General features: G+C 40.0%; 1 protein-coding gene across 2 annotated transcripts in view; it reads right to left on the bottom strand.

Moving 5' to 3' along the window:
- The window catches only part of ldlrad3 (low density lipoprotein receptor class A domain containing 3), a 119,776-nt gene that overhangs the window by 79,037 nt on the left and 22,929 nt on the right, over positions 1-17,810 (bottom strand). For both annotated transcript variants that reach the window (XM_028450065.1, XM_028450064.1), the window contains exon 2: positions 2,080-2,226. In XM_028450065.1, the coding sequence (XP_028305866.1) occupies positions 2,080-2,226 (147 nt within the window). The remainder of the gene's footprint in view (positions 1-2,079; positions 2,227-17,810) is intronic.

The following is a 17,810-nucleotide window of genomic DNA, read 5'->3' as shown; positions in this document are numbered from 1 at the left end:
TGGGAAAAAAATAATCAAATGGAAAGAAATTGAGAAGCTAAAGCATGAGGTGGAAAAAATGGGACTTAGGACACTTAGAGAGACAAATACTTTGGGAGATTGGATTTTAAATTTAGTGTGACCGAGCCTCAAACTCCATCTTCATCAGCAATCCTATCTTTATGTGGAGCACTCGCTGAGATGAGAGGGCGGACAGACGAGGAGGAGCGGCAGACCGGGAAGATCAAAGCCACATAAAATGTGAGGCTGAAAGCTGAACTATTACAGACGTACAGTAGAATTATGCATGTGGCACAATTGCCGCATGCAGAAATAATCAGCCTTCGCCTTTGATGGTGTTTGCGTGCTAAACTGGGGTCAAAAGTCTCTAGTAAGAGGATGAGTGCATGCTGTGCAAGAGTTAGGATTATTTAAGTTGGCAGAAATTGGTGTTTAAACAGCCCAGAAAGGAGAAAAAAAATAGATAAATTCCCTAATATGCTTCAGTGCTTAAAGCAGGGTTTTTCAAACGTTGAGTAGTGACCCCATGTGGGGCCACCTGAAATGTCTAGTAATAATATTTTTAAAAGTATATATATACATATATACATAATTAAAAAAATGATTTGATGGTATTTTAAAATTTTAAAGTTTTTGCTTTAAAAAAGTACATTTTTTATTTTATTTTATTTAAAATGTAAAAAAAATGTAATTTTTGTCTTTATTTGTATTTTTTATTTTTATTTAACAATTTAGCAAAATTAAAAAAACAACAACAACAAAACAAAACCAATATGTAATATCACATAGATTGACCCAAGAAGAGGCAGAAAGGTCAAAGTTTTAGCCTAAATAATAACATTTTTTTTCAAATGAAAACACCACACTCAAACAACTGAATTCTCCCGTCTGCTTCAGTCCTTTTCCTCTTATGCGCTTCCAAACCTAGAATAAGTGCAGTGCCTCAATAAGGTGAAACATTATATTTCACTAGAAATATGGACTTAGTTACATTTTAAACCACACGGACTCGTGCGTCGTGCAGCAGCAGCTGTGATCACCCGAGTTGTGCCTCAGCTGCTGCTGCTTGATTGGTTAAAACTCTGACAGACGCAGATTTCTGTCCACGTTGCCACAGCGATGTCCAACTACTTTCACACTATGTCCAAAGTAAAGCCACAGTTTGATCCACTACAGAGTAAATAATAATGAAACAAGATGTCATATGCGGAGGTTGGTGAAATGCACATGAGAGGATGGATACCAGAAACTGTTCCCACACATATTTAAATGAGGCCCATCTCGGACTCGCTCACATCAGCTCCACAGGCATTAGACAATTTATATTTAAAACTGCATATATGTAGGAAGCCAATGGTTTTGTTTCACTGTAAACATCTCAGGATGCTCTACGAGGTTTTTTTCCTCAAAACCGCAGCGCATCACAATCATTTCTGAATGCAGGGATGGAAAAAACGAATGAAATCAGGCTTTCCACACAAACAAATGTTCATTTGTCCTTGTATGAGAGGAAAAAATTAGAGATTTTAAGTGTAACTCGGACAGAAGAATGCCTGTTACAACCTGTTACATTGTTTATCAATGAAGGCCTTTCAAATTAAAAGTGAACTTTATCATTTTCACGGATTTCAATGACATTTACAAGCGTTGGGAAACCTCCATGTTCTGTGATTTCTAGACAGCCCCCCCAAAAAATGACATCATGCCCCAGTCCACCTCCTTTGCTTCAGACCGCCTTCATTCACATACTACGTGCTTTTGCTCTACATACGCGTGGTGGGCGTGTCAGAAACCTGGACGGAAAAATATGCGCAGGAGAGAGGCGCGTAACTGCAGGCAAGTAAAAAAGCGCTTAAGTCCAGACGTTTGAATAGACCCCTAACTGATTAGTGGATGATGCTGTCAGTTGTTATCAGCTACTGACAGATGAAGGGGCTGGACTAGCTTTACTTCTGTGCCTGCCTGAACTAACGTGATGCTCAATTTTTAAAGAAAAAAAACAGTGTGAAAAAAGTTGGGAAAAATGCACAGAAAATGGTTAAAAAGGGAATTGATGAAACGAGGGAAACGGTAACTTACGACAGCCCTTCTCGTCGCTGTTGTCAAAGCAATCCGGCGATCCGTCACACTGCAATCCGCCTGGGACGCACCTCCCATCTCCGCACATGAAGTTCCCAGGATTGTTGCACTCTGTGGTGAAGTTGCTCCCCGAAAGCAGCTGGCACTCTGATTAATGAAGACAAAAGACGGGAACAATGAAGTTCTCACCAAGAAAAAGCGCAAACTGTTACAAACTCGTATCATAAAAAATTCACACACGCAGAGAAATAACTCATCCCACTGATAGTCATCGTCTCCGTCAATATGAAAGACTGTCAGTATCTCTGTTGTGGAAAGACATAGAACTATTAAAGACAGCAGCTCTATTTAAAACACAGAATCAATCTTAAGACAGATAAAGAAGAGCAGATTCTTCATTGCAGGCCAGAGCCAGACATTTATAGCTGTGATATCACAATATAAACAGATAAGAAAGGATACAGTACATACACATAAATATACACACATCCTCAACAAAGATGAACCGATACAGGACATACACACTGAAAGCTCACGGCCACAAATATGGAATCATTCTCACTGACGCAATGCAGCTACAGTGCGAGGAGCAGCAATGTGAAACAGGCTTTAGGCTGAGGTTTGACACTAAGCAGGAAACAGTTTCACTCGTAAACAAAGCAACGTGGCAGTAATGAGGAGTTCTGGGTAAACCAGGGAGCACTTTCATGCCGCAGTAGTGGAAGTGGCATCAGCTTTCATTACAGTGGTGAACATGAGGCAGAAGGTGCACCTGCTGCAAGAGGCTTTTATACCTGCTGTACACAACACATGATGGAGTGGTTTAGCATCACAAAGACTGACCAAGGTCTGGAATTAAAAAAAAAGACCAAGTGAGGAAAAAGTAGGCAAATGATGAATTCAACATTTACAGACACTTATTTTAAAAGACTAAGCTATGGATTAGATTCAGACTAGTAGTTGAGTTTGTTTTTTTGCTTATGAACTCATACCGACATACGGAGAGAATTGCATTGGGTAAAAATCTTCTGCAGACACAGGAAAAAGCCTCGTTTCACTTGAGAAAATGAATTGATTCAAACACTTTTTATCGATTTTGCAAGACGACTTTAAACCAACTCTGAAGCAGAAGAGAAAAACTAATTTCATTCAGAGGCCAAGTGCGGAGCGTTTAGATCTCAAGTGGGCTGCAGATTTTAGGTGGGAAAGGGAGCAATTTCAACATTAATGTGCCTTAGTTTGCACTTCCATGTATCTGTAAATCATATCTAAAGTTTGGAAAGCACCAAAATATCCAAGAAATGGGTGACAGAATTCAGTCCCTTGATTGTCTGACCATTTTTTTTTTTTTTTTAATTTTGGAAAACTGTAAAAATATTTGAAAGAAACTGCAGGATTTTGTAAAAAAAAAATAAATAATAATCTAGAGTTCTTTCATTAATTTATGAGTAAAAATGACTGTTATCATGTGATAAAAGCATGAAAAATCTATGAGCCCTGCAAATATTGTGGAGTTTCATTGCGTTTCTGTATTTGGAGAGACTGAGATATTTACAATAAAATTAGTTGGTAATTTACACAATTTTATCTGTCATCTTTACTCTCATGCGGGCCAAATAGGATGCTCTAAAGGGCCAGATTGGCCCCCGAGTCTTGAGTTTGACACGATCTTGATAGAAAAAAAAGTAGCTGGTATCTACTTGTCATCGTGTATCTTTAGAAGTAGAGTGGGGAGTTCAATAATTAGATGAGGAAATGTGATAAATGTCAGATGTGGGTACCAAGTGTTTGAAACAACACTGTTAATAAGTCTGAAAATATCTTAAAGTGATTAAATGTTCGCAGATATTCACAACAGAATTGAAAAAATTCCGTTTCCTTAAAGCTGATATCCGCAGTTTCTGAGAAATCTATGTTTATGTATAATTCTTTTGAAATGCAAACAAATACCTAACTAGTCTTTTACTATGGTCTACTGCTGGTGGTCATTCATATACATTAATATATGTAAGTCCCTCCTTCATAATTGTCCTATAGACCCCTATACAAATGGAAACGATCGCCGAGTGCGACCAGCCAATAGGCTTTGACTTCCTTTTTTTGAGACTGTGCATTGAAACAAGGCCACGCGTCACAACAGCAAACAGGTAAATATGATTTAGGCTCTTACCTGACCCATACACCTATAGCAATGCGACCCGATGTGACCTTGTTATGTTCCGCGATGCAGAAAAGTAGAGGCGTGGCTTCTGGTAGATTGCGCAGGCAGTGGGAGGAAGTGAGGCTGTTGAGGGCGGGACTTTGAGACGTCCTCTCAGAAACTCCGGACATCAGCTTTAAACCACAACTGATTTTTAATTTTGTTCTGGTTTTATTTATACTGGTGTGAATTTTATCCAAATATTTTCAACCACAGTGAAAAGTGATTTCCCATTTAAACTTACTTTAAAATGAAAGACTTTCAAGGTTTAAAATTCCACCACTCCTTTTTTTTTCATCTGATTGCTGATTGTTTGATATTAGTCCAGTATATGTTGATGTCACAACAGTCATTTTAATGTGTTAAGAAGTAACTAAACATTGAGGTTTTGGCTGAGTTGCATCTAGACACGCCCAGTCTATAGTATAAACTATCCAAAGAACAATCCATGCTATGCTAACTAGCGACTTAATACTCACTATAACTCTCTATTAACAATTCTCTCAATCCAACCTACTCACCTCAGATTAGCGTCCACAGGTGATAGTTTTTATAGGAGGGGCGGGGCCAACGGCAGTGGTTTGTGATGAAAGGAGACACCAAAAACATCATAAACCACCATTTCAGCCAATAGCAAAAATGCTATTGTAATACATGGGTTTCAGTGAGTGCATCACTCTTACATTTTTACAACAACATAAATATGCAAAATCTAAATACTTTGACTAAAATTACAACCACAATCAATCAACAGCACTTCTTCATAATCCAATACATTCTTTTTTAGCTTTGGGGTTTAGTTACTCTTTAGGTAACATTTCACAAGCGTCCCATGAGAGTCACAAACATAAGAGTCAGTAAAATGATTTAAAATAAGAGAGGCATGGGTTTAACTAAAAAAAGAGGTAATAAATCAAAAATGTGTGTTCTGAGAGTTCATGTATTAATGAAGGCCACACTGACCAAAGAGAGATGCTTGTAAGACTCGTCACAAAAACCTTCACACATCAGCATCAACACATTGTATTTGTATGCTTGTGTCATTCAACCAATGCCGTAACAAGCCTGGATCCTTGAAATGTTCTACCTCGGAGCTAATGAACATGTACATCTCATTACTGCAGTAAGTTTAGCTACACAGCTCATTACAGATGGCTGCGTATTAGAAATGGAGAAATAATTCCCAAACGTTTTTTGTGGGTGCCACAACAATCTCAAGGTAAAATGGACTGTTTCCACTGCCACATCTCTGCTTATTTCAATTATTGATCTGACGTGCTTTTAACTGTGATGTAGTAAATTGCTGTGGGCGATCTGTCTGTGCAACAGTGGTTGTACGGCACAGCGTGACTGACAGCAGGATGAGACGAGAGTGGGATAACGGCGTACGCCTGTGTTGATCTGGTAAAGGGATTTGTGGACCAATTACTTAGAGCAAATATTGACTCTACATGTGCTTCTGGACACCCATTTGGTCCGTCTCCCATCACTCACGATTCTTAGCTTCTTGAGATCTTTATCTTTGCCCCTAGCTCATTTAAAAGTGAATACTTGATCACTTTAACCTTTCCTTCTCTCTTCTTTCTCTCACTCCTCTTTCCTGTAGGGGGTATCCTGGCTTTGGAGCAGGTGGCTCCCGATCTGTAATTCTCTGTCTAACCATCTTGGAAAAAATTAGACTGCTATTATCTCTATCTTTTTCTGTTCTCCCATTCCTTTCTAGTAATTTCAATCAGTCAAGGCAGATGGCTCAAGGTTTTTTTCTTTTTCACTTATGCTTGCTATTGTGAACGTGTAGAATATGGCTTTTTCTTTAAAGCTGAATTCTAAATTTAACACTATATTTACAGTGAGATGACTGTATTGTATTTAGTGCAGCAAAAATAGATTTAATTGTCAAAGATAAAAAAAAATTGTTAGCAAGATACTTGGTGTGTGCTAGAGGATCTTTCTAATATCCCTCAGCTGCCAATACTGTTGAATACATCAATTAGAATTTGATGTTAATTTAAAACAACGTGTATTTACACAAACCTAATTTCCCTCAACAGATAAACCAAATTGTTGTACATTTTCTGTCTGTCTTTTGGGATTACTTATTGCCAAATGTGAATCAAAACTAACTAAAAGCAAAGTTACAAGGCTGTAATTGATTAATATTACCCAATTCTGAAGTACGTAAGTAAGTAAGTAAGTAATTTATTTATAAAGCGCTTTTTGCAGATAAAATCACAAAGTGCTGTACAGAGCTGTGGTGAAAATACAAGTGCAACATCAAAATAGCATCATAAAACATGGGTGCATATACATCAAAAGAGCAGCAACATAAATGCTTATTAAAAAATGTAAATTTTTATGAATAGAGCAAAGTTTTCAACAGTTTTTTAAAAGTGTCCACACAGTTGAGCTCCCTGAGAAACTGGTGCAGGTTATTCCAGAGTCTGGGGGCCACAGCCTGGAATGCCAGATCACCTTGGGTTTTAAATTTTGTTTTTGGGATGTGTAGGAGACCCTGACCTGAAGACCGAAGGCTTCGCCCTGAAGTGTAGGGGCACAACAAGTCCATGATATATTTAGGGGCCTGACCATGTAACGTTCGGAACGTAAGAACTAAGATTTTGTACTCTATTCGAAACTTCACTGGAAGCCAGTGCAGAGTGGAAAGAACGGGGGTCATGTGTGATGTTCTGGGAGCACCAGTTAAAAGTCTGGCAGCAGCGTTCTGTGCAATCTGGAGTCTGTTTAGCATCCACTCATTAAAACAAGTAAAAACAGAATTACAATAGTCAATACGTGATGATATAAATGCGTGTATGACCAGTTTGAGATCTGTTTTTGATAATAGATGCCTCACTTTAGAGATATTTCTCAGGTATTAAAAACAGTTTTTGGTCAGTTGACAACAGTGTCCCTCCAAAGACATGGACTGATCAAAAACAACCCCAAGGTTTCAGAGGCTGGTTTTAACAGATGAGCCCAGATCACCAAGAGAGTTTTTAATCAGAGGGATCTTTATCAGGAGCAATGATCAGAGTTTCTGTTTTGTTTGAATTTATCTGGAGATAATTTAATGACAATCAGTTTTTGATACAGGATATACAATCTAAGAACTCAGATAAAAAGTGAAACTCTGAGTCATTAAAGGAGCAGTATGACTGGCCATCGTCAGCATAAAAATGACAAGACACATTTTTAAAACCACAGATCAACCGACCAAGAGGCATCAGATACAGTAAAAACAAAACAGGCCCCAGAACAGAGCCCTGGGCTACTCCACATGACGGGTTGGACATATTGGACATAACATCATTAATAGCAACATTAAAAGTTCTTCACCAGAACAGCACCAGAAAACCCCATCTCAGATTTGAGTCAATCGACCAGTATACTATGATCTACAGTATCAAAGGCAGCTGTCAGATCAAGTAAAACCAAAACTGTGTAACGACCATTGTCAGCGGCCATCATCACATCACTAGAAACTTTCAGAAGAGCAGTTTCAGTGGAGTGGATTGGCCTAAAGCCATAATGTTATTTATCATAAAAATCATGCTGTTCCATGTATGAGGTCAGCTGCTTATCTACCACTTTATCTGTGATTTTAGACATGAAGGGAAGCTTAGATATGGGCCGTTTATAGTCTCCCCCGGCTCAAGATTGGGTTTTTTAAGAATGGGGTTTACTACAGCCTGTTTAAAGAAGCTGGGGAGCCAGCCAGATAAAAGTGAAAGGTTTATCAATTTTACCACCCAAGGACCGACAACATCAAAAACATTTAAGAGCAGGGAAGTAAGAACAAAGTCTACAGCGCTCAATAAGGGTTTCAATCTTTCCTACTAAAACCTGATCATCCTGTAGGCTGACACGAGTGAAGGAGGGCCATGAGCTCACGGGGCCGATGCAGTGCACAAGCTAACCAAGGGAGGAGTGACACTAGCCCTGATGTCTTGTACTTTGTTTCCAAAAATTTTTAAAAAGAAAAGAGTCAGAAAACCCACTGATTGCTGCTTCACTAAGAATGCGTCTCCATTTTTGCCAGTGTAAGTCAGATTAAATATGATACAGCAGTGGTCACTTATTTGCAAGTCTTCAATACCTAGATGGTCAATCTTTAAACCAAAAGAAAAGACCAAATCTAAAGTATGACCTTTAGTGTGTGTTGGACCTGACACATGTTGCAAAAAGTGGAAACAGTCCATAAGAGACATCAGCTCAGCTGCCATGGGACAGGAGGAATTATCAACATGCAGATTAAAATCACCAAGGATTATAACACTCTCCAACAATAGATGACATAAACTCAGAGAATTCATCAAGAAATAAACGAGCAGGACCAGGAGGTTGGTAGATTAAAACACAGTAAAAAGAGTGTTAATTTCCAACCTTACAAGTCTGGAGCTCGAAGGAGCTGAACGTGTTCATGTCCAACAGTCTGCAGCTGAAAGCGTCGCGGTAAACGAGAGCTAATCCTCCTCCATGTCACGTGAGCCGTGGAGTTCCAAGCACGGAACAATCCGGAGGCCATGTTTCTGTAAGGTACAGCAGATCCAACCCACGGGACATAAAAAGGTCCTTCAGGAGGTGAGATTTGTTAGCTAGCGATCTAGCATTCTGCAAGCCGAGGCGTAGAGTCACTTCCTCGTCAGTCTGGGGAGAGCCGCGGTGCAGCGGACAAAGCCACACGTGACCCACACCACAGTGCCGGGGAAGGCATCCGCGGAGCAGCACTTCGAGCGGCAGGTGACGTAAGCCGGAGACCAGACGCACGGGCTGAATCCACCGTAATCCATGTGATAACTGGCATCCAGGATCCGTCCCAGGATGTGACCTCCAGAACGCCTTTATCCTCAACAAGAGTCCACCACGTTTACCCCGTTTTTTGGCACGCTTCTTCCGGGGAACAGGTGTGCGCAGCCGGGAGTCAGGTACTGACGCCAAGTGAGGAGGAAGTCTGGATGTTTGATCCTCAGAGTTGAAGCCCAGACGTACTTCATGTGAACGATTTAGGTCAATAAGTGCCTGACGGTCATACGCTATCAGCGCAGTGATGTTTTGCAATAGAATACTGATCAGCGCAGCTACAAACAAAAGTTTCAGCAGAGCGGGCAGATGGCAGCCGGAACATGCTGGTGGCATCTTGGTCTGCTCAGGGGCTCCTATGTGTTAATATCTAAATCTGTAAAAATATGTGTATGTGCGCTCGAGCTGTGCCATACTTTACAACTGATGCTATTGAGGTTTCAAAACAACTTGTAAAATGTTTAACGTTCAAATTATAAAACAGAAATAAATAGAAACTGTTCAGAATCATTATTGTTTGTACGAAGAACTCCATAGTATTATCTTAAGAAAAGTAAATTCAACTGCTGGCCTTTGGTTTATCTCCAATCAGTTAGTTGACTTAAGGGAGAATAACAAGTGTATGCAGAATATTATCAATATAGCGATGTAATAATAACTACAGAATTACAAAGAAGCCTGGTTTGAAGTTTGTCTGTTTGTTCATATTTGCTTATGACAAAAGTAAAATAAAATTTGGTAGCTCAATGCCTCCAAACAATATAAGTTCAACAGTTGGGTTCATAAAAGTTTTATAAAGTGGAAAATGTTCCCAGTGATTGTTATGGCCCAAAGATAGACACACACGCTTCTCTGCTTTGGTTCCATCATAATAGAATGTTTTTGACACTGAGAAATGTCACAAATTGGGGAAGGAATTAAGCTGATTCATGCTACTAGGGACATTTATTACAAAATCTAAATGTTGTCCATGGTTATGCAAGTGGAACATTGCTCATTCCTTTCAAAAGGGTTAACTACCGGTATGTATCAGTGAATATAGATTAACATTTGGACAAGCAAATGCCATTGCATGAATGACAAGCCACCAACTTGTATTCCCAGACTTTCCAAGAGTTCACTTCATACATAATCATTGGGATTTGACAGCTTTGAGAATTAAAATGCATCCTGGGCAATTCTCTGAATATTCAAACGTAGGTCCATCCATCTAACGACCAGTTGTTTTGAACAGTTCACTTCAGTTTGTCAGTTTATTAATGAATATGTGAGGCAAAATTAGATGAATTGCATCATTACAGAGGGACAATGGTGTGTCACTTTTACATAGTAAGTCAAACCTAATTTCCTAAGCTTCCCGAAAAGGTATATACCCCTATAAAAGGAAATTATTTTGTAATGAGAATGAAAATGTTTAGTTCTGAAGTTAAATCCCAGGTAAGTTATAAGTCCCTCTAATTTTTCCTGAACTTCTGTTTGAAATTCCCTGCCAATTCATGGTATTTTGCTTTGAACATTATTTGTGCTGTTTGATAGTCAACCAGAACCTTACATTTGTATTGTTTTTGTCTGTAAAAGTAGTAGCTTTTAGAGCCTGATCGATTAATTGGACTTGGCCAATAGCCCAGCCGATTAATCGATCGGGCTCTGATATGTATATTCACTTTTTGATATGTGGGTGTTGTGCTTTCTGCATTATAAGACAGTAATGATTACAAATTTAAAACACTGGGAGAAGTGAAGTAGTTCATTGTTTTATACATTTTAAATTTTCTGATTTTTACTGTTTAACAGTTAATCAACTTGACTTTTTTCCAATTGTATTCTAGAAATAGTTTGCATAGTTAACCATTTCTTATTCATCAGTGGCTTTACCATTCTTGTGTTGAAAGTGTTACTTATTAAATTCCTTATTTTGATTTAGTGGTGTTCTGCTTCTCTGTCCTAAATCATTATTTGGGAATTTGTATTAATCAATGTTCTATTACATATATCTGCGGATATCGGCTTTTTAAACTCTCAATGTCGGTATCGGGATATCAAGTTCTAGTAGGTTTGTGTTGTCCTGATATCCAGAAAACGTTTTCTCGATTGTGGTGATTGAAATTCTTCCATCCTGCTCTGTCTCGAAAATGAACTGTGCCTTTGGTGATACCTCTGCTGCCACATTCAGCAGGAAAGTATTGTGGGAGGAAGCTAGGAAATAAACAAACTACGCCATGAGGTACATAAACACTGTGTGGGTGGTGGCATGAAAACAGCCTGACTCGGAGAATGAAGGGCAAACTAATATAAAAAAAACAATGCAACTCAGCTTGATGTACAGGAATGTTTAGAACAGAAAAAGTGACAAAGAAACTAAGATATAGACAGTTACATTGTTTTCTGCTCTGGCTCCTATGCAAGCTCCATCCCCACACACTTCCTGCATGGGAAAGGTCACAGATATAAATCTATATCTGAAATGACTATTGGCTTGGCTGTTACTGCTCTGACCCCATCTTCATCAACAGGCTTAGATATCAAAGATGCATGGATTGGCCAGGAAAGAAATGTGATTGTTCCAATTTTGTTGAGCAGTTCAGTTTTCCAAGCACAAAAAAAATAAGGGGTCTATTATCCCGTCTGGACTTAAGTGCTTTTTTGCGCTGACACACCCACCGCGCGTAAAGTAGAACAAAAGTGTGAATGAAGTGAATGAAGGCAGGTTGCAGGAAAGGAGGCGGTGATGTCGTTTTTTTTGGGCTGTCTAGAAATCACGAAATCTGGAGTTTTCCCAACGCTTGTAAATGTCATTGAAATCCGTGAAAATGATCACATTCACTTTTAACTCATTCAGTGCCAGCCATTTTCAGATTTTCTACCCCCCTCAGTGCCAGCCATTTTTGAGCATTTTGACTGATTTGAAAGACCCACAGAATGTTTTCTACTATGACTACCTGAACTCTGACACCAGATTCTGAAAGATTGATGATCTACTTTCATCAAAAAAAAACATTTGTTTCTGACTTGTTTCGTTCTTTTGTAATCAGCCGTTGAATAGAGCAAGTTTTATACAAATCTTCAAAGCCTTTTTGTAAAAAAAACCCTGTCAGTGACTTTAAAGCTATTTTTTTTTTTGCTTTAGTGACAACTCTACGTGACATACCAAACCCTTGGGGGGCTGGTTGGTGGGGCTGGCGCTGGGGCTGGGGGTGGAGGGGGCCGCCGCCTGTGCTACTAAGTAGTGGCGCTGGGGCGGCACCCCTACCTCTGGCTGCCCTTCTAATCCATCCAATTTTAATTACACCTCAACACACCACCTCCCAGAGGGTGGGACCACCACTTCCACCCTCCGGAGCTATTGCACCACATATACACATAGGTTGGATGGGGAGCACCGCTCCCCTCTATCCACCTTTTTTTAATAGCACTTCATACATTCACTAAACACACACATTCACTCAGGGGATAGGGAAGTGCTTCTCCATTAGGGAATGAAGAGGCACCATAACAGGGTGGTGGGTAGCCTCACATATTTGGGCCTGTCGGGTGGGGCCCAAATATTGATGGCTGGGTCGCCGTGTAGAGACGGGAGGGTGCGGTCGGGCGTGGCGAGGCGGTGTGTCTCTGGGGGCTCTCTTTGCGGGGTCTCTCCGGGCGGTGCCGGCCTGGTGGGGTGTGAGGGTGCCCCTTCCCTACGGGTGGGGCTTGGTGCTTGTCTCGTCTCCTGGTTGCCTTGGGGGCGCGCCTCGCTGCATGTGCGATGTGGGGGGTGGGCACGCTGGGGAGTGCTGCGCTTTTGGCTGGGGGCTGCTGCTCCGCATTGGTTGTGTGCCATTGGGGTGCCTCTCTCCCGCGGTGGCGGCTGCCGGTCGCTCTTGCGCCGGGGGGGGCATTGCCCCGTGGCTTGTGCTGTCCGGTGGGGGCGATCTTGCTGGTTTTGGCCCCCGCCGGCTGCCCATTCGGCGCGGCTCTGGCCGTTTGCTGGCCGTGGGCCTTGGCTCCTCTGCTGGGGTCTCGGGCAGGGTCCTCTCTGGGGCCTCCCCTCGGGGGGTTGGGTACTTGGGTGTGGGGGGTGGGATGCTGGTGGGGGGCCTTGGGGTTGGGGGTTGGGGTCGGTGGCGATACACACTGGGTGCTCGGTGTGGGGGGCGGTGGCTGCCTCTCGGCCTGGGATCTTGGGGGCGTCTGGGGGGCTTCTTGGCCGTGGGGGGGTGGCCTCCTACTAATCCCCGTGAAAAAATGCAAATGACGAGTTATCTCGTCAATGGCACTGAGCTTTTGGATTTGAAATGACGAGATATCTTGTCAATGGCACTGAGTGAGTTAATTTGAAACGCCTTCATTGATAAACAATGTAACAGGTTGATTTGATCAGATTATTGCAGTGTGACTGAGGATCGGCCGCATCCTGTCCGATAGTCATAGTTAAAATCTCTCTCTTTGATCATCTTGATCATCATCATCGCTGTAAAGCGTGACCGAGTTAGATGCTGGAGAAATAACCCGGCCGCAGAGCATCCTGCTTTAATACAGAGAGATGTTTGCAGTGAAACAGAACTATTGGCTTCCATAATACGCAGTTTTAAATATAAATTGTTTAAAGTGACCTGAGCTGAGCCTCATTAAAATATGTGTGGGAACAGTTTGTGGTCCATCCTCATCCTCATATGACAGCTTGTTTCACTCTGTCGTGGATCAAACTGTGACTTGACGATGGACATTGTATGAAAATAGTTGCCTTAAATCATAAAAGAATGTTCTTTAAAAAAAAATCCACAAATGCAAGCATTTTTCCCTTGCAAAGAAGAAAATAACTGAAGGAGACATTCGGTTTGAAACTCCATCAAGCATGCAGCGTTATATACCACCGTCTGATAATGTCAATACAAACATGAGCAGTAAGGTCTGCTTGTGTCGGAGGATAAAGAAGGAGAGAATCAATGTGGTTTAAACCTCTGAATGCAAACTAGTCTTTTTTTTTCCACGTACAAGGATAGAATTTTTCTTTCACTCACACAACTTCTTAATGGGCTGGCTACACAAGCTGTAGGATACGATGCACAGCGGGGCAGTGGTAATTTAGCTGTCTTTTTTTAGTGTTGTGTGCTTCACATGCCGAAAGAGAACTTCCCAGAGACCAAAAAGGAAGAAGCTAGAGAGAGAGGTTATCCGTCTATTTCTTTGCTTAGTGAGGCATCCAGGATAAATGAGCACAAGTGTAAAGAAGCCTGGTCTGCATCAATTAAAGAGACCCTGCAGACAGACAGACACATATAGGCAGGGCAGCACAATCACAAAGCAACAGAGCAAGCAAAGCCGTAATGGTCTGAAAGAGAAAAAAAGAGAAAAGAGCAGGGATGCATAAAAAAGAGACGACGAGTCTGAATAAAGCCACATTGCTTTCAGACAATGTCAGGCTCAGGCAGAATTTGTTAATTTTCTCTTTCTGTGTTTGGAGCAGAGTTGTTACAAGCTTTATATTAGGAAATATAACGTACAAAGGTAAACAACAAGTCATCCTGAGAGAGGAAGAAGGCTAGAGAAAATATATCTCCATTTTCAAAGTAATAAAACATATAAGTGATTGCAAAAAGAAGTTGGAATCCTTGATGGCACACGAAGCCACATTCATCACAACATTAGTTTATTTGCTTTTGTCAGCACTGCCTTTAACACTGCACCAGGTGACAGAGACTAAAGGGATTTTCTTGAAAAGCAACATAAATTGGTTGAAAGGTTTTTCAAACACTGGTTGAATTTTTGTATTATCATTTTACATTGTATATCCTGAGTGCCCTATCTGTGTCTGCCTTTCACTGCAAAGTTTGTTGGAGCTCAATCTCATCAATTTACCAGTTTAACCACTGCTAAACATCGACCACCTGTTTTGATCACAATGAGGAGCAAAAGTGCCCCAACTTTGATGCTAAGTAGTGCGTAGTTTGGGTATTCTGCAACCAACAGAATTACTCTAACTACCTCCAACCCAGTAATATTATATTGGATTACAACCCTTTGTTTTTTTCTGTAACATAAATTCACACTTCTCTTCTTGAATGTGGAATCTTGCCATGAGTTTACCCAGCAGGTAACATGTCTTGAGCTGTGTTTCCATTCCAGTTTTTTGCAAAATAAAAGTGGTATTTCAAAAAAAAAAAAAAAAGTGTATTTGGCTGAGAATGTGTTTTCACTGAAGGTTGTTTTGACCATAATTCCTGTGAAATCTCATTCGGCAATACTTCACTGGAGGAAAATCGATGCTCAAAACCTCCTAATAACACAATGTATGCTGTCTAATGTAGCAGTAACAATTAATAAATAATAAGGTTGAGAAATGTCTCAGTCTCCTCTTCTGTCCACAGGTACCGCGCCATGTTTTCTCAGAGATGAGACCAGGTACGTCACGCTTTGTGACGTGCAATTGTGTAAAAAGTGTTTCCGTTGCACTTTTGTGATACCATTGATTAGCTGTGTTTCCATTACCCTTGGAAATGCGCAAAATCTAAATAGAGCAATAAAAACTGGTAATGGAAACACCAGAATTTGGAAAAAAACACCAAAGTATCGCTCAAAGGGTTTTACGCTTTCATGAGGAGGTATTTCAGGCGTTTCAATATTGAAATGTGTCGCAAAAGCGCTATGGAAACACCTTTTCTGCAAATACATGTCACAGCACGTGATGTACCTGGTCACATGACCACTGCTCTCCGAGAAAACATAGCGCAGTATGTCTAAACAGAAGGGAAGACCGGGACGTTTTTTAGCATTAGACTTTAGAATTATTACTGCCACATTAGACGTGAAACAATAAAGGAATACGGAGTGTTATAAGAAGGTCCGTCTTCCTGCAGTGAAGTGTCGCGGGATGAGATTTCATGGGAGTTGCAAGGCTCCACCCCAAAATGGAAACACGTTCAATGGAAACACATTCAAAGCGCAATCATACTTTATAAACATTTAGAAATATCGCTTTTATTTTTGCAACAATCTGTAATGGAAACCCAGTTGATATCGAAACATCTGAAAAACCTCATGAAAGCGTAAAAACTTTTTCGAAATATTTTCGTTTTTTTTTTTTTTTTAAATTCAGGCGTTTCCATTCCCAGTTTTTATTGTGCTATTTAAATTTCCCACGGTAATGGAAACACACTTATTGACACAGTGGTCGTCTTTAGCTTTACCACAAATTTAAACCACCTCCATCCTCAATATGAATTTTACATTCATAAACCTCACATTGCAGGCAAACCAACTTGAAGGATACAAAGTTACTAAAGATGCTTTTCATTACATACTTTCAACATTGGGCAAACCTAAAAAATGGATTAATATTTAGCTTCAGGATAAGACTCTAACCATGATTAAAACCTATATAAGCCGCCATTTCATTTAAACACTGCCGCTAACCATACATGAGGGCAGTTTAGCCATGAAAAATACCGGTGAAAAACTGCTCCGTTTGAATAATATGTATCATTCTGTACTCAAAGTTGAGGACTTGGAGTTTAACTTTCTCTGGAAAAGGCGACATTGATGTTTCCATTGAAATAAGCATCACAACAGGTCAAAGCTGTAAATATTTTCATAATCAAACATGTACAGCTACAAATTTATGAAAACTTGCACCCATAGTGTGTCAATAAAACTCATTTGCAACACTATTATCACTATTATTGCCTTTGAATCATCGAAAGTAGCTAAATGAGATCCCATTAATCAGACCCTGGTCTCCCATTATTCTAGGATCACAGATCACAACAAGCCTATAGTTTCACATAATTGGTTTATTCTATCTGTTTATGAGACTAGGGGAGGCATTACAATGGAGATTAAAAGAAGAATGCAAAACAATGTAAACACTAACACAATTGTGTGAGATCTAGTGTTGTTTAAGATAAAAAACAAAAAAAAAAAACTGTTTATGTAAATATGTATGCAAATTCTGTATTTAAGGGCGATTTAGATTAATTTAAATTAATTACTAGACATAGTTTTTCCTATCTCATCAAATTTCATGTTGAAACATTTCAGATTTTTGGTATTGTCTGTTCATGGTCAAACCTAAAAGTGGAAAACCCTTTTTTCGAGTCTATTTGTCAGACTCTGCAGCTACCCTTCACCGACTGCTGGGTTCTGAAATGCCTTGCTGAACAAATTGGCATTTTATCACAACCAACTGGAATGAATAGTGAGAAATATTGCAGACAGAGCAAATTAACCATAAACCGTCACACCTATGGAGAACCTTTAAATGTTGAATAGAAAACATAAAGTAACATATTAAAACAGATAATCCACAGAGATAAAAATATGTGGTTTTGACTTTCCAAATGCAAAACTGCTCACTTGAATATTCTATATGTATATCAAATGGCAGCATTTTAAATTTGATCAAATTTACAGTTTGGAGATGGAGATAGTAATTGGATTTTTTACAACTTGCAGGCTTTTTATACACCAAGGTGATGTTCTGTAGCAGAGAGTAGGATAAGAAAAGTGGGAAGAAGGAGAGAGAAAATAGGCACCCTTCCTTTTAAAAGTGCCTGGAGGAAAGAAAGTGATCAAATGATGGAAGTAGTAGGGAGCTACACTACAAAAAAAAAAAAAAAAAAAAGCACAGGCTGCCTTTGTCTATCTTCTCGTCTGTGTATTAGCAAGTAATGAGCTCCTAATTGTGTAGCCAGGGCATGGAGTCACTGCAGGGGTTGAAAAGCAGTGGGAATTAACGATATCTGCCAAATGTACC

Source organism: Gouania willdenowi, chromosome 6 (genome assembly GCF_900634775.1).
Source record: "Gouania willdenowi chromosome 6, fGouWil2.1, whole genome shotgun sequence".
NCBI lineage: Eukaryota > Metazoa > Chordata > Actinopteri > Blenniiformes > Gobiesocidae > Gouania > Gouania willdenowi.
Note: the sequence above shows the minus strand (reverse complement) of the source record. Positions and strands in the feature narration are given on the sequence as shown.